This window comes from Teleopsis dalmanni, chromosome 2, assembly GCF_002237135.1.
Source record: "Teleopsis dalmanni isolate 2A chromosome 2, ASM223713v2, whole genome shotgun sequence".
NCBI lineage: Eukaryota > Metazoa > Arthropoda > Insecta > Diptera > Diopsidae > Teleopsis > Teleopsis dalmanni.
Genome location: NC_051847.1, coordinates 208,243,254 through 208,266,986, shown reverse-complemented (window position 1 = coordinate 208,266,986; position 23,733 = coordinate 208,243,254). Strand labels below are relative to the sequence as shown.

General features: G+C 27.4%; 2 protein-coding genes across 5 annotated transcripts in view; one reads left to right on the top strand and one right to left on the bottom strand.

The window, feature by feature from the left end:
- The window catches only part of LOC119685116 (putative uncharacterized protein DDB_G0286901), a 236,351-nt gene extending 222,185 nt beyond the window's left edge, over window positions 1–14,166 (bottom strand). Inside the window, exons 1-2 of one of the 2 annotated variants that reach the window (XM_038099321.1) lie at window positions 13,687–14,166; window positions 10,239–10,908 (exon numbers count right to left, since the gene is read on the bottom strand). In XM_038099321.1, coding sequence (XP_037955249.1) covers window positions 10,239–10,338 — 100 coding nt within the window. In that variant the 5' untranslated portion in view covers window positions 10,339–10,908; window positions 13,687–14,166. The remainder of the gene's footprint in view (window positions 1–10,238; window positions 10,909–13,686) is intronic. The other variant, XM_038099322.1, reaches the window with a different exon arrangement.
- Window positions 14,167–19,077: 4,911 nt separating this feature from the next.
- Window positions 19,078–22,608, top strand: LOC119679441 (ATP synthase lipid-binding protein, mitochondrial-like). Of its 3 annotated transcripts, none has more exons than XM_038091792.1 (4): window positions 19,078–19,179; window positions 19,849–19,959; window positions 20,816–21,020; window positions 21,668–22,608. In XM_038091792.1, the coding sequence occupies exons 2-4, from the start codon at window positions 19,912–19,914 to the stop codon at window positions 21,829–21,831; spliced, it is 417 nt and encodes a 138-aa protein (XP_037947720.1). In that variant the 5' UTR covers window positions 19,078–19,179; window positions 19,849–19,911; the 3' UTR covers window positions 21,832–22,608. The 3 variants fall into 3 exon arrangements, with proteins under 3 accessions (XP_037947720.1, XP_037947721.1, XP_037947722.1); XM_038091793.1 differs by lacking the exon at window positions 19,078–19,179 and adding an exon at window positions 19,454–19,550; XM_038091794.1 differs by lacking the exon at window positions 19,078–19,179 and adding an exon at window positions 19,504–19,588.
- Window positions 22,609–23,733: the final 1,125 nt, after the last annotated feature.

Genomic DNA, 23,733 nt, shown 5'->3' with positions numbered 1-23,733 from the left:
GAGACCCTATGCTCCAATGGGAGATAAGGATAAGAGAGAGAGAGAGATATATATACATACATATTTTATTATAAAGTAATTAAATGTTTTTGTTTTTTTTATTCTTAAATCAAAAAAAAAATCACAAAAACCAGTAAGGTGTATATACAGATATATAAATTGCAACAACAACATGAGATCAGTTTACAAAAACTTTCTCTTAAACTCTACTCATGTATATAGCCTGGAAAGTGGAGTCTTGAGGGGCTGAAAACCAACACTCCCTTAGTCGTACCTTACAGCATTGTTCGTACGCTGACCCTTCTAATTATATTTTTCAATTAAATTGTTAAATTAATAATTTTCAGATGTCATTTAATTTATAGACATACCATATATATTAATATCATATTTTATGTTTTCAATATGATTTAAATATAGAACTCACTGAGTGTTTATTTATTTCAATATAATACCTATATGTTATCACTGATTATCTTTTTAATACCGAATAAAATCACATTTAGTACCTCTTATTTAAATATTAACATAACCCACCTAAAAAGTCTCTACACTTAGTGAAGTCTCTAATTTCGCAGGACGAAAGTTGTGTCAAGTCGGTAAGAAAAGGAGTCCCAAAGATTTGAAATCTTCTCCTAACCAATGATAAACATTGACACATGAGTTACAACTCCGACATAAGTGATTATAGAGTAGACCTAATCTCATAGCATATATTACAGCTTAGTTTAAAGCAGCTTTCTGGTACGTTTCTTGTGCAATTTAAAAGGAGTCCCAAAGATTTGAAATCTTCTCCTAACCAATGATGAACACTCACACATGAGTTACAACTCCGACATAAGTGATTATAAAGTGGACCTAATGTCATAGAATACCTTCCTAGTAGGCAGAAGATAGTGGCTCCTTAGTGCGGAGCAGGTTACAGCTTAGTTGAAGCAGTTGACTAGTACGTTTCTTGTTCAATTTAGACTAGGTCGATTTTGAGATACGACAAAAGGGTTTATTAACTCTTGTTTGTTTAGTTGTGCTTAGATATTTTTGCTACAAGTAGAAGTATCAGTAAAATCAAAAATTTAACAAAATTGAAGAAATTAAAAGTTTTAAAATTTTCAATACGATTATCTAAATTTGATTTTGGAGTTGAACTAAAAGTAAATATATGTAATATATATCTTATATGAAATAACGATTTCTATTGTTAAAACATATATGAAAGTCAAATATTTCTAAAGTATCCATATGGATACTTTACATTCACAAAACAATGAAAAAGAAATAATCAATAAACTCCACAGATTTCATAATACCCATTGACCTACTTTTAAATGGATTACAACAACAGCAGCAAAAACCATTCAGCAGCATATGCTGCTCTGATAAAAGTTTAGTTACCAACAATGCCCAGAGTTGCTACTAAAGTTTGACTGAAAGACACTTTAAGTCGGCAAATCCAACAGGTAATATCAATTACGATAAAATAACAAAGTGTGCTTAACTAAAAATATAAACATTTAACTTGTGCGTTTAAATAAATGCGTTTTTGTTTAGCTTCCATTACGAAAGCAAATTTAATAACATTAACAGTGTAAATTAGCTTATAACTACATATACACACATATACACACACATACATACATACAAATACAAAACCTATAAACAAATGAATGTTTTCTCAAACAAGGAGTGAACAAAATGCTGCCATTTTGTACGCACATAAAGCTTAACATGCTTAATGTGAATGTATACGCGTGTGTTTGCTTATATAGTACATATACAAACCACCCCAAAGCAACCCTCCAAACCACCACCCCCAAAATATGTTATCAACATAACTACCACAGCGTACTCTCGTACTCTTGTACGGTTGTACTGTTGTACTGTTGTTATACTGTTAGCTGCAAAATAATTTGATAGCATTTATTTTTGAACATTTTACTGTGGGGAGTAGAGAGTAGCAGTGCCCCTCATGACCGATATTATCAAATAAAACACAAAAACACAAAAACACAAAAACACAAAAACAAACACGAAAAGGTGCTTTGCCATACCGAAACAGCAGCCATGTTTCCATGAGCGTCAGCTGAGTTACCCCCACCAAAACATTAAACATCTTCACAACCGACAACATTTATTGTACGATACTCGTTTACCATATTTCGTCTTTCTGAAAGCAACTTATTTTATTGATTTGTAGAACTTGCAGTGGAACAGTGGAAGAGGAAAATAAATAACAAATGTAATAATGAAAAGTAGTGCGTAGGATACAAATATGCATATACCATCCATAAATAAACAATTCTACATCTACTGTTTGCTCAGGGAACTGCTACAGAATTATGGTAAATAATTAGTATAATTTTTCATTTCAACTAGAAATGCTAAAAGCTAAAATTATCATTTTATACAACAATAAAATATTTTGGAAGGGGTTAATTGTCGAATTTATTTACTTAACATTACACGAATAATTTTGGAAATGATATACATATGTACATATAAGCTGTATAGGTATATACGAATATACGATTAATTGTATACGTATATAAATGAGGCTATAATATTTTTCGTTTAAACACATAATTATAATAAAAAATAAAAAATATTTGCATGCATAATCTTTAAAATATAACATACTAAAAAATATTTTATTATAATGATACAAAAACTTTAAGGTGCGCTGTCTCTGAGCTTCAAATTTGGCAGGAACCTAGTTCGATTCCTGTTACTTGTAGTCTCAATAAAAAATTATTTACGAATAATTAAATACAAGAATTATTTCCAAACAGCTGTATGTTCAGCCAAAAATTCAATTAATTAAAATAATATAAAAAAGAAATTTTATTGTTGTAGTTCACTACTGTTCGAAAAAACCACTTTACAAACAATTTTAATAAATTAGATTTTATTTAAGAGTGATTCAGCTTGCCAATAAGAGATGGAAAGCACCTAACTCATGTGCAACTTCCAGATTAACATGGACCACCTATAATATAACTAGATCCTGGGAGCTCATCAAAAAAAGTCTTACTGCTTAACTATAATATATCATATAATATATAATATATATGTTATATATCATATAATATATATAATTTATGTAATATATTAATATATGTAATATATATAATATATATAATATATATAATATATATATATAATATATATATATATAATATATATAATATATATAATATATATAATATATATAATATATATAATATATATAATATATATAATATAACTCGATCTTGGGAACTCACCAAAAAAGGCTTACTGCAGTTGCGTTATAAGATCTCAAGCAGAGAAACTAATTCTACTAATTCTGCAGAAATAATCCCTGCAGAATTAGTAGAAAAGAACAGGTTTTTAGGAAATAACTTTTTTGACAGTTTATCAGATTAGTCATCGGTAAAGACAAGAGATCTAATAAATTATCTAACGGGATAGATTTAGTCTATTCTTAACGGTTCTTGCCAGGAATGTGGTAGCAAAACGGTGAAAAATCCCTAATTGAGGTACATGGAAATTATCCAATGGGGAGGTATGCAGATCTGAGGTCAATTATTGCTTAGTCTGATGAAGTGATAAACAATAATCCAGTCAAGCCGTAAAGAGGGGTTTTAAAAATACCTCGAATTAAGAAAGAGTAAAAGTGCTCAAGTGCACTGGCTCAAATAGAAATAAATAAATAATATATACAAATATATTGAAATATAAATCAATTAATTAAGAAATTATTTTTTTTTGCCATAATTGACTTTAAAATCACACTTAATATTAACAAATCAATTGAGGTTTAAAAGCGAATCTGTGTCAGACTCTAGACCGCCTATTGATCTGTTATCTTAGCTCAATGCTCTTGTTTAGTTAGTAAACCTTTTAGTGATTTGGTTTTTAAAAATAATTCTGTAGCACCTGTATTTATGTCATACATCAACTGTGGAAAATAGCTAAGAAGAGGTTGGACCCCAAGTATTCATATGCTGAGAAACACGAAGAGTAGGAAGATAAAAAAATGTTCATGAAAAAATTAAATATATAATAAGCAATTAAACGAAGATGCAACAAATGGACTTGGATTAATGGATTAAGGAAGTCTTTCTTATTGGACGTTATATTATTATTACTACATCACATTATTAAGTGGGATATTTAAATGAAAGAATTATAGTTTTGAGAATTTTTTATAGAAATCATGATAAACTATAACATTAACTTGATATATAGCAGATTGAAATTAAAGTTAAAACTTAGCGATTTTATCTGTTGACGAGATTCAAAAGTTATTGATTTATTAAATAATAAATTTTAAATAGAATTTAAATCTAATTTTAAAAACTTTTTTAGTCAAAGTGACACTTTTTACATTTTTAGATATTTTCTTATACACTTTTATTCCCTTTCCATCATTCAACTTAAAATATTCTTAAGACATATCCAAAAATAACCTTAAGATTGCTCATACAATCAAAACACTAATCAGTTATCTTCAAATATTATTTTTTAAAGTTGAAGAAAAATGTAAAAAAAACATTTGTCAAACACAACATTACTTCTTCTTTTCATGGAAATTTTATAATTTTCTTTTTAACTTAATTTTCTTAAAAAAAATTCTTCGAAAGAAGTTAATGCATTAACTGACTCCGGGAACAATTTCTTCTTCCGGTATGTGCGGCCTGCACTTAATTATATTTTCATTGTGCTCTGTTAATGATTATTTGATATTTCATATCCGCTTTGGTCACAACATTACGGATGTAATGTATTTTTTTTTCTTCAACAAAAATATTATATATATTTAATATGTATAATATTTCATTTATGAAATATAAGATAAGATAGATAAGTAGTGTAAAAGGTTTAAAAATTACTGCAAACATTATATATCTACTGAAAAGAAAATATTGAACGCATGGGAAAATTTTTACAATGGAAAAATATTGATTTCATATATGATCTTGTTCTTGGTTTAAAGAGCATCCGCATCTTGAAATTAAAAAAAATAAATATAAATTTAATAAACCGTTCCAAAGATTAATTAATTTGTTCCAATATAAATCTTACCACCATGCACCATCATCCGTAACAGTGTGTTATATGGAGCTTTTTTCAAAAGAATTTTACAAAATAACTAGCATTGTAAAAATAAGTGTTTGGCATCAGTGGGAACCAGGGCATTATAGATTCACTTCAACTGTCAAATCTCAAAATTAACCTGTTCAAAACTGGATAAGAAGCGTAACAGGTAGCTGCTTTAACTAAAGCGGAACAGCCCCAACACTACCGCTCATACTATGAAGACATGCTATGAGACTAAGTGGCTTTGCGGATGAGAAGGAAGCTATACTCTACCTCATTTGTCAGTGCCCATCATTGAATAGGAGAAAATTTGAAAGTTGAATCTTTATTATTGGCACAGACAATGATAAACCGCAACCCTTGAGATCTTGCACTACCCCTGGTAAAAATATTCTTAGCTAACATGGACAAATTTTTGGTATAAATAACACTAACATTGTTCACTGATTTAAGACTGTATACCACTCATTTTAATAAAATTCAGATGGTAGTAGTGGTAAAGTAAATAGATACGTTGGTATTACTCTGTATTGCACAGAATCTACAGTTGTCAGTATCTTGTTATATTAATTCTTTACTCTGAAATTCACAAAATCTCCAGATATCAGGGTTTTTAGAACCATCCTTAAAACTCTTAATTAACATAAATATGTCCAATTAAGAAACAAGTGATTAATTTGAGTTTAGACATATTTAGACTGCGAAGCCTGTCAGCATATTTGTTGTAGACCCAACAGAACTATTTGTGCTCACTTAGGTCTTTGGGATCACATTAAGGTAATTTATATATTATATATTAAGCACGTGTGCGAGTCAGGCTAAGTTGATGCTAAACCAAATGAGAGATTTTTTGGGATTTTTTGCACTGCACGCATTTAGCCATTTATCAACACGTACCGACACATCACTACATTATCGGCACAACTTAGAATTTCCCTAATTTAGAACGCAACTTAGCCTAACTCGCACACGTCCTAAATGTTAATAATCACAGTTAAAGTGAATATTCCAGGTCTGTATATGTACAGAGAAGTATATAGGAAATATTTGTCAGAATACCTTCAAATACAAAACAGAGGTCTTTGAGGCTATAGTAAGAAGAATGACTCGTATCTCATTATAATTAAATTGTATAAGTCTTGAGTTTCATTATTGGTGGTATATGAGAAATATAAAAAAAAATAATAGAATTTAATAATTTTTATTTAGTTGTTTTTATACATGTATGTATGCATTATCTGATAATGCATTTTGATAAGATATATTATTTATATATCATTTATTTATATTTATATTATATTTTAAATGTGCAGCATTTATCTTAATCCGCAATTATATATTTGCTATTAATTAAGTACATATATATTAAACTGCTTTTTTAAAGATTTATGTATATATTTATGTTAATTATTTCCTCAAGCTAATTACTGTATTATATACGAGTACATAGATAATTGGCTCTAACATAAGTTTATTTGTTTTGCTGTTATATAAGAACACCACTTTACGCACCTGCAATATTATATCCAAACATGTTTACATATACATACATACACAATATATATTTATATATATATGTATATATAAGCATCTGTACATATATTGTACATTACGTTAATACAAAAAATTTGTGTGGAACTAGAGATGCGTTGCAACAGCAGCGAATAAACAACAAAATAGCAGCACTACTAGTATGCCATGGCCAACAACACATGGTGAATTCAACTTTATTCACCACACGCAATAAACATAAACAAAAGGCGCGAAGGGAGTATGCATTTGGAAACTGTTTAGGCGAAATATGAGTACAAATCGATAGTTTGTTTTTGTTTATAGTGAGAACTCCCGGCGTTTTTAATATTCGAATCTAATGAAATACAAAAAACAAAAACAAAACAAAAGAAACGTAATAAAGTTGCTCAATGTTGCTCGCTCTCTGTTTAATGTTTTATGCAACGACGACTCTATTTCCATATTGTTTGCTTTTTACCATACGTGAATATTATTATTATTTTTTTTTTCTTTTTCCACAAGACTTTTGTTTATAAATTCACTGTGGAATATTTTTGAGGCGAATTTTGCCGGCTGAATTAATTACTAATGCAAGCAATAAAATTTTTATCCATTTTATTGTTGGAGCCGCGAGTTTCTTTTTATCAAATAAATATATATAGATATATATGTATTTATGTAGATACGGCGCAATTAATATTAAAATACGTATTTAATCAATAAAAAATATATACATATATTTTTTATTATTAACGAAACAAAAACGTTTGATTTATTATAGATATTTGTCACTATTTATGGGACAAATGTATTTATAGTAACTATTTATAGAGATGTTAGTTTGTATCTATTTATTCAAAAAAAAATTTTTTTTTTATTTTTAATTATGTATTATGCTTATTTATATATTAAAATATTTAAAAAAATGACTCAGGAATAAAAGAGTTTAAATTTTACGAGAAGTATGTGTACAGATGTATGAAATCAATAACATATCTCTCGTAAGCATAATTACAGATAAAAACGGAACAGACAAATATGCTATTTCTAGAATTAGTACTTTAGACGGTAGTTCAATACTACTTAAAATGAACTAGAATTCTAGACATATAGCTATAAACATCAAAGTTATATTTTACTGAATAGATGTGGGAAAGAGTACCGGTAGAATCCATTTAAATATGCAAACTTCATAAACCAATGTATACGCTGAATCCTGGCCTGATAGATAGAATTTAAAAAGATACATTTCTAGATAGACTTCGATAATAGAAAGTCAATAAAGTAATATAGAGATTTTGTAGAACCAAATCATAAATGGGACTGGATTAGATAGTCTTTAAAAAGATAGAACAACAATATTGCTCCCATTACATTATAGTGGAGTTCATAAGATTATTAGTGCATTGGTATACCAATCGTGACTCGGAGAATAACAATAGAATGCCAATACAGTAACGTACTGATATCTGCTACTATAGCTTAACTTTTGCGTTGCTTATCGTTACTAAATTGTTTTATATATAAAAGAAAATCACATTGTAAGAACAATCAAACGAAGATGACTAAAGGAATTCATTTTGAGACAGATCAAGAATTTATATATTGTTTTATAAGGTCTTCAATGGGTGCTTCATGGTCTAACCTTAAATAAACATTGAGAGTGGATGGAACATATAAAAACATCTAAAATATAAAAATATTGAAGAAATATAAATGTATCTAACAGTTTAATATACTGTTGAAGTTTCTTTAATATTGAAAATGAAAAATAGAAACTTTCTTCAGAAATTTTCGACCATAACGGTTTATTTATTCTCTAATAATCAAATTAATAATAATAATCAAATTTTTGCGCTTAGTTTCTTTCTTTTATTTTCGTGTTTTTGGTGCTGTTAGGTATCAGTTTAATTTTTGTTTATTGCACTATAGAATGTGTATATATTAAACATTGACTGCTTGCGTGAATGAAGTGAAGTGATTTAATTACTTTAATAAGTAAAATTGGAAACTTTTTTATTAATTTTCTTTGAATAGGGTTTTTAATGAGTTCTAATGAGATAGCAAGTTTCGATTAAAATACCGGGAACCACTTGTTGGATGGTACCTCGTTATAATAAACAAAAAAAAAAGCAAAACTGAATGGTATTTTACACAAAACATTATTACAATAGAATATTATCTATTTTCAATTGTCTATAAATCTAATTTCCAATTTTTAATCTATTAACCAATTTTTAACAAATAATATTTTATATATTAATTTTAAATTTATAATTATTTTGATTATAATTATTATTCGGGCATATAATGAGAATGCCGTAAGATAGACCACAAAAGCAGTCTATCTTACATCAGCAGATGTAGACCATATATTAGATGGCTAGACAACGTGATCGACGATATCGGAAAAATGGATATCCAAAATTGGATGTCTAAAACAACATGCAAAGCAGAATGGAGGAAGCTGGTTGATGCAGCTAAAGCTCATCCCGAGCTGTAACGCTGATGATGATGATGATGATAAATATTTTGGATTAAATTTCTCTATTGAGACATTGAGACATTATGGACAAAATAATAATTATTAAAAATTATTATTTGTAATAATATTTGTAAGCTCATCCCGAGCTGTGACGCTGATGATGATGAAAAATATTTTGGATTAAATTTCTCTATTGAGACATTGAGACATTATGGACAAAATAATAATTATTAAAAATTATTATTTGTAATAATATTTGTAATTATTTGTATTTTGAAGCTCTCTAATTATTTACGTTTTTGAATTAATTTTGATAATTTTGTAATTCTTTAATTAAAGACAATTTATACGGGCAAAGTACGTGGCAGCACTCGACGTTTCGTGGTAAAATTGTCAATTTACTTTCTGAACACTTCTGGTCTGAAGTTTTCTATTAATTTAGTGTAAAATAATACTTAATTATCAAAATCACATTAAAATATTTTTCTTGTTTAATTTTTTAACATATGGCATATAACGAAGCTTTTTTACGAAACATATTGTTTATAATTTAATTTATTTTCAGAAATTAATAAATAAATTAATGTTCAGAAAATTAAAATTTTTATTTTAAAGCATTTCTGAATGTAAACAAAACTTTTTCTTCATTTAAAAAAATAAATAATAAATTTTAAATAAAGTCACTGTGTTATTATTATTAAACAAAAACAAAATTGAAAATCTCCTTATTTTGGTGAGAATACGAATTTAGGTGAGAATAATTTAATATCCACAAGCAAAATATAAGCCAGCATATATTGATTATATTTCACTGAAAATGCTCCAAGCGTATATATATACATATGTACTTGGCACAGCTGACGTTGACGCAGCAGGTAAGATATGCCACTTCTCTTTACCTTACAACCCTCTTCTTAAATTTAATAAACTATTTTATTTACACATGAACACGCACACACCAACAAACACGTACATGCACTTTAATTACGCTTCACAGTGGCGTAAACTAAACAATAAATAAACGCTCCGCTCCGTTTGTTTAAGAAATCACGCGACATTTGAGCCGTAACTTGTTTTGTTTTTTTTTTAATTTATTTATTTAGAATTATTTTTATATTTTTAATTTAGTTTTTAATTATTTTTGTTAGGATTTTAAACTCACCAATATGAGTATCCTCAATATGTTGTATTAAATCTCCTAAACTTGGAAATGTGATTCCGCAGCCATTAAATTTACAGATGTTTATTAAAAATACGGCCATGTCCTTCGACGTATGACTGCGGAATCGCAGCTGGTTTGCTCTTCAATAGGCAATAGACTTTGAAGATATGCTATTCTCCCCAATTTCAAACGACAGCAACCAACACACATAAACCAATTATTCGTTGTGTCCTCTTTCAACTTATGCTTACCATACGCACAGTAGTACTGCTTATTGGATTTGTTTTGATATAATTTTTTTACTTTTGTAATTTGAGCGCAAACACAAATGTTGTATGTTTTACTCTTAATGTTTTGTTTATGGTTTTGAATTTACTCTTCTATTGTCAGTGTTGTCAGCTTCGTGCTTCGGATAAATGTTTTAAAATTTTGGATTGTGTTATTACACAAATTTGTACAATTTATACTGCATTAACTGGTTTGAAATGTTAAATTTACTGTGCGATTGGTTTTTGTTTGGAATTGATTATTGGATGATGAATTCAGCGAGTCATTTTTAATTTAAATTTGTTTGGTATTGCGTAGGTAAAAACATTCGATAGGTCGGTGGGTATTTGCACTTAGAGTGATGTGTATGGTGATGTTTATTATCTTATAGAATTGAATAAAACTGAAATTAAAGAAATACACATATGTATAATAAAAATATAATAAAGCTTAAGTTTTTAATTATGTGAATAAGATTTAAATATTAAAATATTTATATTAAAATATATTTAATGTTATTTAGATGATTTTATTATAAAATTAATTAGAACAGAAAATAAAAAAAAGAACACATATATATAATAAAAATATAAATAAGTTTAATTTTTAATAATATGACTAAAATTTAAATATTAAAATATTTATATTAACTAATATTTTATATGTCAGATTTTCTCACAAAACTGATTAAAACTAAAATTACATATATATAATACACATGTATATAATTAAAATATAACCAATTTTATTTTTTTACTTTTGAGAATGGAATTTAAATATTAAAATATTATTATTTGTATATATGAATTCATATATAACTGATTTTATTACAAATTTATATTATATCTAACAGAAAACATATTAAAATTAAGAAATATATGTGTTGACGATCAAATTAAATTATAATTTATATATAAATTTTATATTATGAGTATTTTAGAAGAAACTAGCAGAACTTAGTAGTACATTGTGACACATTTTACAATATAAGTTAACAGAAATTTCTATTAAGTTGTTAACCAAACAAGAATATATAACTGATGAAATGTAAATAACATATATTGTGAATATATATATTAAATATATAAGATTTTATTGTAAATATAACGTTATTTTACTTTAAATAAAAATGGAATAAAATGTGAAAATATATTTTACTTCACAACTTATTTTGTAAGATTCTTATTCTCAAGAACAAAAAGTAGTAATTTCACTTTCCATTGTATCACAACGGGTCTTTATATATTATTATAAATATAATATAAATATAAATATAAATATTATACACGAATTGTTTATATTGTTTATAGTTTTAATATGACTATTATAAATGTTTTATAACAAGAACAATATATCAAACTATTTCAAAATAAACAATGGGAGAAATCTTTGATTTCTTCGGTTTGAATACCCACGCCTTCATTGCGGCTTTTTCGAACTCAGAAAAATAAGCGAAGTAAATGGATGTTATGATAAATGAGGAAAACACAAGGTATTTTCTATAAAAAAAAACAAGTTTCCTGAGCGTCTTGGGACCCACGTCACTGTTGCCATCTATAAGTTTAAAATTGTGAAATACTTTGCATATTTGGGAACAAGCATAAACAATTAAAATGATGTCACCCTAGAGATTCAATGAAGAATCACTTAACATATGTTAAACGAGATAAGTAGACAATTAAGAAATATAAAACTTTTTTGACAAGCGATAAATAAAACATCACGCTCTACAAGTCTCCTATCATGTCCGTTTGTTGTGTGGTGAAGCTTGAACAGTAACCAACAATGATGAGAAGCGTTACGAGCATTCGAGTGAAAACGGGGTAGAACATGTCCGCTTCTTTGATGAAAGGACTACGCGATATAGGGTTAGATGATACCCGGTAGGCTGATCGGGTATGCCGAAACAACTAAATGACTTAAATTTGTAATGACCTAAGTAAGTAAAGTAGAAATCGTTTTGACAACTGGCTTTTGGCTTCGTTCCAGTAATCAATATAAATATTTCAAATATTGGCTGCTGCTAAATTAAGCGCCTGCTTTTTTATGTGTTATCAATGCAAAAATTTGCATCTTTAAAGACTGATGAAAAATAAGCCTTATCGGCAAATAACATAGGAGAAAACTTGCTCATAATAGCTTATATTGGTTTTGAATAGCTTTTGAAATCAAAAGAACTATAAGATTTTTTATATGTACAACTGCTTATAACTATATAAGGAACACACAATATTAACAATAAAACGCAATTATCAAAGGGATTACAAGATGTACTTGAATTATCTATAAATACTCAAAAACTTAACTATAATACCAAGAACAAATGGGAATGTAAGATCATTATTTGTTTTTTTTTACTGAAGAAAATACAATCAGTATGAGACTTGGTTTTTTTGGAAGAACATAAAAAAGTTTAAACACGCAATGTTTTATAAATTTCTAACAAGCAATGTAATAAAATATCACTATAGTATTTTTAATCCTTGTCTCGTACTGTTTGTGTTCTTAACATATGTTACAGTACAACGGATTCAAATATTTTTTTTTAATTTAATATACTATACGTTAAGGTATAAGGTTTTCAATGTCAATTCTCTGAAGCTGACTATTGAATATATTGGAAATAAAGAAATGTGTTTCAAAATAAAAATATTATATATGCAAAAAATTAAGTATATTTGTATTTCAAAATAAAAATACATATATATGCAAAAGCAAGTATATTTTTAGTTCATAAAAATTAAATAACCAACACGACAATCAAATGAAAGTGGCTTCAATATTTAGATGTTTATAAATGCTTAAAATAATAATTGAATATTTTCTCAGTGCTTTTGAAATGATTTTTAAAGTTAAGGAGCCACGTTTACATACTATTCAGTGAAAGAAATTAGTAAAAAGTAAAAAGATTGTTTTTAAAAAAATTGCATACTACTTAATACTTTTTAATTAATTTAATTTAATTCTGAAATATTCAAATCGATTCTTCCGAATTTGTATATTAAAAATATGTTATTGATTGTTAATATTATTTTTTGTTTTAGTGTTTTTTTCCACATTTAATAAGCAACAAAACTATTAAAATTAATTTTATGAAATCATAAGCAATTATAATTATTTCTTATATGGTTTAAAAAATATTATATAAAACAATTGAACGTTTTTATTACAAGGTTAATACCATTTTTGAATATTGTGTAATTACTACTATTTTTTATTAACTCGCAGCAACACAACTCCACTGCTCTTTATTTTCTGTTTGGTACTCTTTCAATTAACAAGTTTTTTATGTTAACGAATTGTAAACCAAATCAAATCATTGTCGACGTCGTCAATTTTTTATTCTCTCTTGCTCACGCGCTCTTAATCTCTCTCTCACACACACACAGAAACACACGCTGCCAATGGACGGAATACTGCTGCTGCTCACGTATTGACCGTGGTAGAATCTCTTATTTGCACTGTTATGCAATTTTGGGACGATACCGACACAATACGTACTAAAAACTTTTCACAATTTCTTCAAAAGTTTCCTACGAATTCGAGGAGTCCATTCGCTTTTATTGAAAATAATACCCCGTTTACATCATTTTGTTGTATTTGGGGCGTTTATTTTTCAAAACATTTTAAAAACAAATCGTCGAAGGCACTCCCGTCTCTTCGAACTTGCTAACAAAACTAAATTTGTAATGAGCAGCAGTATCTGTGTGAGTGGCTTTTGTATATGTATGGACTCTGCTAGTTAGGTGGTGAACTTTAGTCAATGCAGTGGTGGCGATTTTATTAGGGCTTGAGGGTCTTCAAATTTTTTTGTTAAAGTATGTTTTCCTTTAAGCTAAACAAAGTTCTTGAACAAAATTTAAAGACTTTTTCAATTTATTTTTTTTTGGAATAAATGAAGTAATATGAATAATTTTTGTTGGTTGAGTATAAATGCTTACTTACTCATATACTGTGTTTACACTTATGTCATTTAGGAAGTTTTACTTATTAAGGTAATCATGATAGTTCTCCATACAATGAGCTTTTATATAAGTATGTTCTTTATAAATTAATCAACTATTTTAAGAAAAAAAAATGTCGATTGCAACCTTTAAAAATATTTCCCACAAGCAAAATGACCAAAATTTGAAATATTTGTCATGTGTTTTATATGTTAAATGTAAACAAACAAGCTAGTTCACATGCATAACTCAGCTTTTGTCAATGGAAACGACGCAATCTTAATTTCATCACATACATAGTTTTAGCTGCAATGGAAACATGATATTACTTACTTAATTGCTCATCACAAACTTGAGTCTGCTATAATATTATGGATAGGTACATAATTATGGATTAATATGGAATTATGGACTACCTTGAGGGGTTATACGTTGAAAACCAACAAATTTTGGAAGTAATCTTTAATTTTTTTCTACATAAGATTGATCATTTTTATCTGATTCCACGGAAATATTACGATGAAATGCAAATATAACAACATCCATAATTAAATCATAGCGAACTTTATTTTATGGCTGAACTTTTATTATATTTTAATTGGTAGTTATAATCATAAAACAGTACTAAACTGCCCGAAAATAATAACCATTGTATTTTGATCATTTTAAAACCTCAATCTTCTCGGCATTTAATCGGTTTAATTATAAGATAGCTTCAACATCTCAAATCTCTAGTCTGGGTACGTGCCTAATTATGGAGCAATAACTTTCATACATCTTTAACACGTGAATTAAATTATCGCAATTAAATTGGCTAATGTATAGCAATAAGTATCATTCATCCATAGTTTGTTATTACTTCTAGAAAATTGACGGGATAGCTAGGCAAATAAATGTTAAAGGCTTAATGAGCTATAACTCCTCTCCTCAACGAAATTAATCAAATGTCTACATTGATACATACCTTTGTTCATGATTAATGAATCATTATATAACTGAATGGTAAATATATATACTATAGTCGATCCAGCTTTTATCCGAAAAAGCTCCTCTGAAGTAAATTTCGGATATTATTTCAGACAAGTTGATTACAAGCCTGTCGACGGCACTCCTTTTTGAAATGTTTCGCTTCAATGATTCGATTATTTCTATCACTAGCTTAGATTAAATTTTAATTTATCAAGCTCTCATACCAATAGTCCGATCAGCGACAATGAAAAAAATATACACCAGAAACTTAGAAATTACCATTCATTATTAATTACTTCAAATAATTGTTAAATTAACGAAATTCAAACTTTCATCTTGATTCAGTTAAGGGTGTTACTGAAAACACAAAAACTAAATTCCATCCGTCTTTATCGATCACATAGTTTAGTTTTAAAGATTTTCATGTTATTTTTCTAACATATATCATATCAACCATATTTCTGCCTCAAATCCTCCACTTAGCTTAAATTTAATCATAAAATAACATCATGAAATAGGATAATTCTTATTTGTATGAAAAACTTTTGAAATTTTCAATTCTATCAACTTTTCAACTATATAATTCTATCAAGTGTCGGTTTTTAAATTAATATTTGATGTCATCTGAAATATCCAGGTTTTTTGCAACTGTCTTCAAGACATTCTAATAGTTCTTGTCTCAGTTATTGATCACAAATCAATACTACATTAAAACACAAATTCTTTTAAAAACCACTGTCTTGCTAATACGTAATTTATCCAATATCTCTTCATCACATAGAGACTGAGAATCAAGTTTTTAAATTATGGTTCTAATCTAAAGGTTTGTTATAAAATTGCAAAAAAAGGCAATAACAAAAGATATGTCCAATAATGATGACAGTTTAACATCTTGCCAAACCATGTCAAACAAGCAAAGATGAATCCGTTTCTCTTTGCCACAAAAAAAAAAACGTATGAATCGTTTGAGACTCCATTTTAGATGGGACAATCGCGGTCTCATTTCTCTCTGAGTTAACGAAATTCTTGAATTTTTCGACTTTTTAAGAAATAACACATTATTATTTTTATCTACTTTGAATCATGCAAAGGAACTAATAAACTATTCAATAATTAATGTTAAGTTACCCTTAACGTTACCCTTACCTACTATTTATATCAACAAAGTTAAATCTCGAATTTACCTTTAAATTAATATAACGGCAAAATATAAACTCTGAAAATTGCACGTCATTTTTACGTATGATTATTCTTAACGTTAGTAGAATTATGATTATACGTCCAGGGTTAAAGGTAATAACATCTTATTTCATTCATTTCTTTAATTAATAGATGCCAAAAGAGTTGACCTGAAGTAATGAAACGATATTACGGTAAAGAAAGACAAGTGTTTAGACAAGCCCTCTACACGAAAGTTATAATAACTTTTGAGAGGAGACCGAATAATAATTATTTAATAAATAATTTAAAAGAACACCAACTACATTATAGCACTAACAGTACACGGTAATATGTTGTGTTTCTAAATTTAAAAGGTGAATAATAACAAAAAAAATAGAAATGAAAGCGTTACTGTTTAGTTTTGCAATACTTGACAAGAGCTTACGTCTTACCACTGTTGTTGTAAATAATATACCATCATTTTAATTATTTTCTCTTTACAATATAAATAAGAATTTTGTTAATAATCAGCAGACATGATATTTATTTTATTTACTGATATTTACATCTTTTCAATCTTTCCGCTTCAATATTAAAAACGTTTTTAATTTCAAAAGTCTTAATAACATTTTTTTGAAATGCATGCTATTTTTAGACTGTGCTATTCAATAAACCTTTTATATAAAAAGTTAACTATATCAGATTTGGAGACGAACATCATACCCTTATAAAAAACTCATCAAATTCTTCTTCATATTTTAAATTGCAATATATTCTTATATTATTTTTACCCTTATAAATTCCGGTTCTTTTGCTTTAAATAAATTCAGAAGACAATTCCTAGAATACAAACATCTGTCAGTCAACATATAAAGCTAATTTTATTGTTATTGTAAACACATTGGATCTCTATATACTCGTCATAAATTTTAAATTGACTTAAAACTTGAAATACTAGTAACGGGTGTCCAATCAACATTATTCTCTTTTGTTACATAAATAGGAAAGGTGAGTGAGGATAAGTACGTTCAGCGTGAATACCATGTGGGGAAAATATAGAACGATGATTTTTCACCACCACTCACATATGTACTGTAAATACATTAACAAAATTTTGCAATATGCCAACTTGACTATAAAATACAAAATAAAAGTTGTATAAAAATATTAATTTTGCAATAAGTATTCAAATTATATTTTAGAAAAAAGAAATATAAAAAAATTAATCGTACAATTTGTTAAAACATATATTAATTTTTGTATTGATCACACATTACATTTTGCTCTCAAGTTTTATTTTTTATATACGTTTGTAATAAATATAAGTTATTATATACAATATATTGTTTTATATAATATTAAGTATTGTAATTGTAATAAATGGGGTCATTTATGTAATAAAGTACATCTTTTAACATGTTCTCACAACATTGATTATGGAAAACGTAGAAAATGCATAAAATTGATAATATATATACTTATATAATATATAAAACAATATAAAAAACAAAAAAATTTTTAAAAATGGATAAATTTATTTTATTTTAAAATGCTTAACTTTCTTTCATTAGCCGTAATTTTTTCTTTCAGAGCTGTAAAAAAACAGCATTAAGTCTGGTTTAAGCAAATTGGCATCACTTTGAAAATATGTTAAATGCTTATTTTTGACATGTTTGTTTATTGAATTGTGTATTAATTAATTAATTAATTTAAATAAAAGAAAACAAAATGAATATTAGAAGGGCCATTGTTAGCATTTTTATCTTATAAATTTAAATTAATTTATTTAGTTATGTATTTGAATTTATTAGTAAATGAAATATGTTCATATGATTTTAACGAATGACTGCAATTTTGCAACGTATTTCCAGTGAACACTCACAATAGACTAATTTTTGAATTTGACTGTATAGCTATATAACTTAAGGCTTACGAGTAAAACCTAACTCTGAAGACTTTTAGAGCATTGTTGTTGCTTCACATATTTTCTTTCGTAAGTTACGAGTATTTTTTTGCGTCTTTGAAAGAAAAAATTATGAGTTATGAGTATTTCTAAAAACATTTGTTAAACAAGATTTATGAGCTACAAATTTATATTGGATTCATACGAGAGTTCTGTTTGTAATTTTAGTTGTCAAATATTTTAATTTCGTATTGAAAGCAAAAACAATTGTTAGCTAAAATTATAAACAAAACTCTCGTGTGAATCCAATATTATTTTTACTAAAATTTGATACGTTTAACATCTTTGTGTAATAACTGTTTTACTCTCCAGTCAAGTATATGAAACAACATTTAAGATTACAAAGAATATTAAATAATTTATAATTTAAAAAACATTTAATTATAGTAACAATAGTTTTTAGATTATATGAAATTATTTTTAAAATAATTATTTTTATGAAATAAATATGTTTAAGTGGCTTGTTCAATATCTTCAATATTTTGATAGGTAAAAAAACTTGTTCTACTCAATGAACACACCCGTTGGAATATGCATCTGCCATGCCGGTAGAATTCACCACACTAAATCATGAAAAATATGGCTTTAGCATATTATTTCTCGTACACTCGACCACTGTCGTAAGGGTTCGTTCAAAGTGAGTACATGGTGTGACTGCTATAACAAGATTTTGGTTCTGCTGCTGCTGCTCTAATCTCAAACTGTTAAATAATCATGCAAAGTGAAAATATCAATTATATCAAAAATATGCAAATCAAATTGCTAATAAGTAATGAAATTTTTTTGTGGTCTATAAGCTGATTTATATATATAATTATATAGATAAATTTAATATTTTTTTGGAAAAAAGATGTAATACCTTTTTGCACATGACGGCCATCTTGACATGTGTAAAATTTGTGTGTATGAGTGTGGTGGAATAGTATTCTACACCACGAAGCAAATTTTTAATCGGCACAGACACGACGTCAATTGTCATTACGAAAGCATTTGTAGCAGTGAATTGTGGTAGACAATTTATAAAAATTATTAATATAATTAGTGCTGTTAGTTTAATATTCAATAAAACATTTTAAATTAATAAGTGATATTCAGTAATTAATTTAAAATAGTTTAAATAAAATTTAACCAATTATATAGCTATATTTTCTGATTAGTTACGTAATTGTAGAAGCAGAAAAAAAGCAGTAGTAGAAATTATTATAAAATATACTTTTGCAGTTATTTTATTATATTGTATTTATAAATATAATATATATTTAATAAAACTCTTTTTAACAAATATTAATTTAATTTTTCTTTACAGAGCTCTGTGCGTTAGCTTCACTTTTGCGGTTGAACAAGGCATCAATAAATTAAAATAGAAAAAATGTTCGTGTCAACAGTCTCTCGTATTGCGCCTATTGCAAGAAATACAGTAAGTAAACTTTTATGTTAATTTTGTTATAATTTTAAAATGTTTTAACACTTAGAATCTATAAAATTACATAATTACTTGAATCGATTTTTCCGTAACACATATTTTTTATATTGCTGTGCGGTATGGTGAACTCTCAAGACTTGCGGTGAAATTTTATTAAGGCACATTACATAAGAATTATTTGAGGTTAGGTGTATGTAAGATGGAAAATGTGTGCAGGGAACTGCAACTGAAAGTACACAAAATTAAAATACACTATTTTCCGTTTATTTATAATTAAAATTACCAAAAGTAAATGTTTAAATTTAGGCTAACATGAATTTGATACGTAACAGAATATGTTGTATAATTACTAATATAACTTAATACGACTACTACCGGTTATTTAGCGACCTCTTAACTCAAACTAATATCCAGAGTAAGTGGAGGTTATCGACACTTCTCCATCCTAGTTCTTCTGTTACTATTTAATTCTTTTTATATTTGGTATAACCAAAAATTATTTAGAAATAGCTTAGATGTGGGCGTAGTTAAATATTTTGAAAAGTATTTATGTTTAACAAATTACCTTTCATTTATAATATATTAATTTTAAAAGAGTTCTATTTCAAGTTCAATATGTTTTTATTGCCTTTTGGCAAAGTCAGTGATAAGCGCAATTCTAGTAATAATTTGATAGTTGCATAATCGATTCACAGCTATAGGTTTTCTTCCAACTAAATACTATAGCATATGTTATCACATTTTTATATAACTATATATCATTACATACTAGTATTCATCAATAACTCACAACTTTAAACTCGATAAATATATTGCTATATATATATAAATTTTATTTTTTTTTTTACAGATCCTCAACGGTACAAAACAATACTTGCGACCATTGAGCAGTGCTGTTATCAGCCAGAGCCAAACACTCGCCGCTCAAAACACAGCACCAGTTGCTTTACTGCCACAAATCAGGTCATTCCAGACCTCCCCAGTAACACGTGACATTGATTCCGCTGCCAAATTTATTGGTGCTGGTGCTGCTACAGTCGGTGTCGCCGGTTCCGGTTAGTATTGGAAGCTTGTTTTATGTAATACAAGGAAATTGTGCTATTATTTATACGGCAACCTTGTGCCTAGGAGCAGCAACTCTATTTCAGTTTTATGAAATATATTCGTTATAATAATTATTACACAATTATTAATTAAAACACAAATTCGTTGCTTTTGTTTGTTACTTAGTCAGTTACAATCTAGCATCTGGGGCACATTACGAGTATCTGATTACTCTTCAATAGCCTCGGGAAGGTCTGAGATTTGGTCAAAGTTCAACAAAAGCACGCTGTTGGTGCGTGTGAACTTAAACTAATAAATTTTCTAGCAGGAAACTTGTATAATAAAAAGGCAAAAGAACAAGAAAATCTGCACGCGTTTGTTCTGCAAAGATCATTTGCGCTGCATTGGAATCTTTTGTGACCAGCAATTTAAGTGCGATGTGCTTGCTGCATTCTATGCAGAACTCAATTCAGACTAATCTGCAACTGACTTCCCTACAACTAAAGCATTGCATTTGTGTAATATATTTTTTTAATTTTCCTTTAAAGTAACAAAAACTATAACACAGTTTTCTTGTATTTTTTTTTTTTTTTGTTTTAATAATTTTTTATATATAACACAATAATATTGTTTATTTTATTGCTTCCAATACAAACAGGTGCTGGTATCGGAACAGTATTCGGTTCCCTTATTATCGGTTATGCCAGAAATCCATCATTGAAACAACAATTGTTCTCATACGCTATCTTGGGTTTTGCCCTCTCTGAAGCTATGGGTCTGTTCTGTCTTATGATGGCCTTCTTGCTTCTCTTCGCTTTCTAGAGTGCTTATTATCAATAAGTTAACGTTAAAAACAACTCCAACATCTTCATTGTTTTTAAGTAAAACATTCAACAATTGAGAATATAGAAGTCAATAACACTTTTATTTAAGTTTGAAATATGAATAAAACATTAATTATAATAAAATTAAAAATCATGTGCAGATACTACTATTATAAAAACAAAAACAAAAATGGAAATAATTAAATTCTTCGATAATTGTTAAGCGAATTGAAATTCTACTACGACGGCAATGCTTTGTTATGATAAGAAGGTATCCAAGTCATCCTGCAGAAGAATTGTAGCCTACTAGCCATACGACACTTTGAATCGATTCTTTGTTAAATGCTTGAATTGGATAATAAAAGTGGCAGTAAATAACAACTTAAACATAAACACTAAATTATTATCTAATTAAATAGATACAAAGAATTTTTAATTTAATAATGTAGTTAAAAAGAAAAAAAAATAATTACAAAAAAACTTAAGTATTTTTAATGTGAAATGATCGACTTTTTGAATTTGATACTTTAAAGTTAAACTTTGCGTGCGCTCTCACTTAAGCAGGTTTTCGAACACTCTAACTTTTAACAGTCTCAAATTATGAAAATCGATCAGTTTTAACACTTTATGGAACTGATTTATATAAATTTTAATTATGTAAACAATGAAAAGAAAATTCGTATTCAAATTCGACTTATTCGTATTGTTATTATTCAGATCAAAAATATGCAATTGCAGAGATGGTAATAAAACATCGGAAAACAATGAGATCCAATTCGCTGTGTTTTTATCTCACTTATTACTCTTATTAGGACAAATTATTAAATTACTCAAATATAAAATATTGAGTTATTATTATTATCATATATATATAATATGTATGAGTTATTATTATCATATATAAAAGAGAAGTTGAAGCAACTTTCAATAGATGGAAAATTTTTAAGACTGAAGATTGAGAGTTTGATCCAGTAAAATCACTTCTTTATGTTCTTAAGGGATTGTGTGAAACTAAATAAAAAACTGTCAGTTGGGTTTTAAATTTATATAATTATAGAGAGAACGGGTTTTCGAACAGTCTGCAATAACAGAATTTTATTATTTTTAATTAATTGAAGTTTTTGCTGGCCATATAGTTGTTTCAAGGATGGTCAAATATCCATTATGAGTGGTCTTTTTGAAAATATTTCTTTGATTTAATTATTCGTTAATAGGTTTTTGAAACTGAAAGTTACAAGGGTTGAACTTGTACGCTATAAATTGAAGTTCAGAGTCGATGTTAATTAACCAACTGATGCATAACTCTATTTGACTTGGTATTTTGTTAATTTATTATGAATGTACATCAACAATTCGCTTTTGTTGTTCTTGTAACGCGCTGGGATCTACTTTCCTTTGAGGGAGATGACGACTAAACTCGATCGTTCTTGGAACCGTTCTCTGTTTGAAAAACTTTTTTAAAAAAGTAGTTTCTTTTGTCAAATTTAATATAATAATTTTTTATATAAATGTCTTCTACTTTTCGAAGTTTATTTGATATATTCAACGAGTTGGATTATTGTCTGGTTGCAAAATTATATAGGGAGAGTGAGAGAGACTTATGTATACTATACTATGTATACAAATTGAAGTTCTAAATAATTAACAACAATATTATGTTATGGTGTATTGTTTTATACAAGTCTACAATATTAATATTGTTAAATAACAAATTAACTCGTAACTATTCCAATTTAAAATTACTTTAGTTATGAATCGTGATGAGGTTTGAAAGGTCGATGGTTGAAATTATGCTACAGTAATTAAGGGAATTCACTTTATGGGTATAAAGGAAAACAATCAAAACGGTTAATTTATTCAATAAATTTTGTATTCTTAGATGATGCTGCACTGGGGGAAA

Excerpts from the sequence above, each read along its gene's own strand:
- LOC119679441 (XM_038091792.1), top strand. The coding sequence starts at position 19,912 with ATGTTCGTGTCAACAGTCTCTCGTATTGCGCCTATTGCAAGAAATACA. Across the intron at positions 19,960-20,815 it reads CGCCTATTGCAAGAAATACA|ATCCTCAACGGTACAAAACA; the intron begins GTAAGTAAACTT and ends TTTTTTTTACAG. Across the intron at positions 21,021-21,667 it reads AGTCGGTGTCGCCGGTTCCG|GTGCTGGTATCGGAACAGTA; the intron begins GTTAGTATTGGA and ends CAATACAAACAG.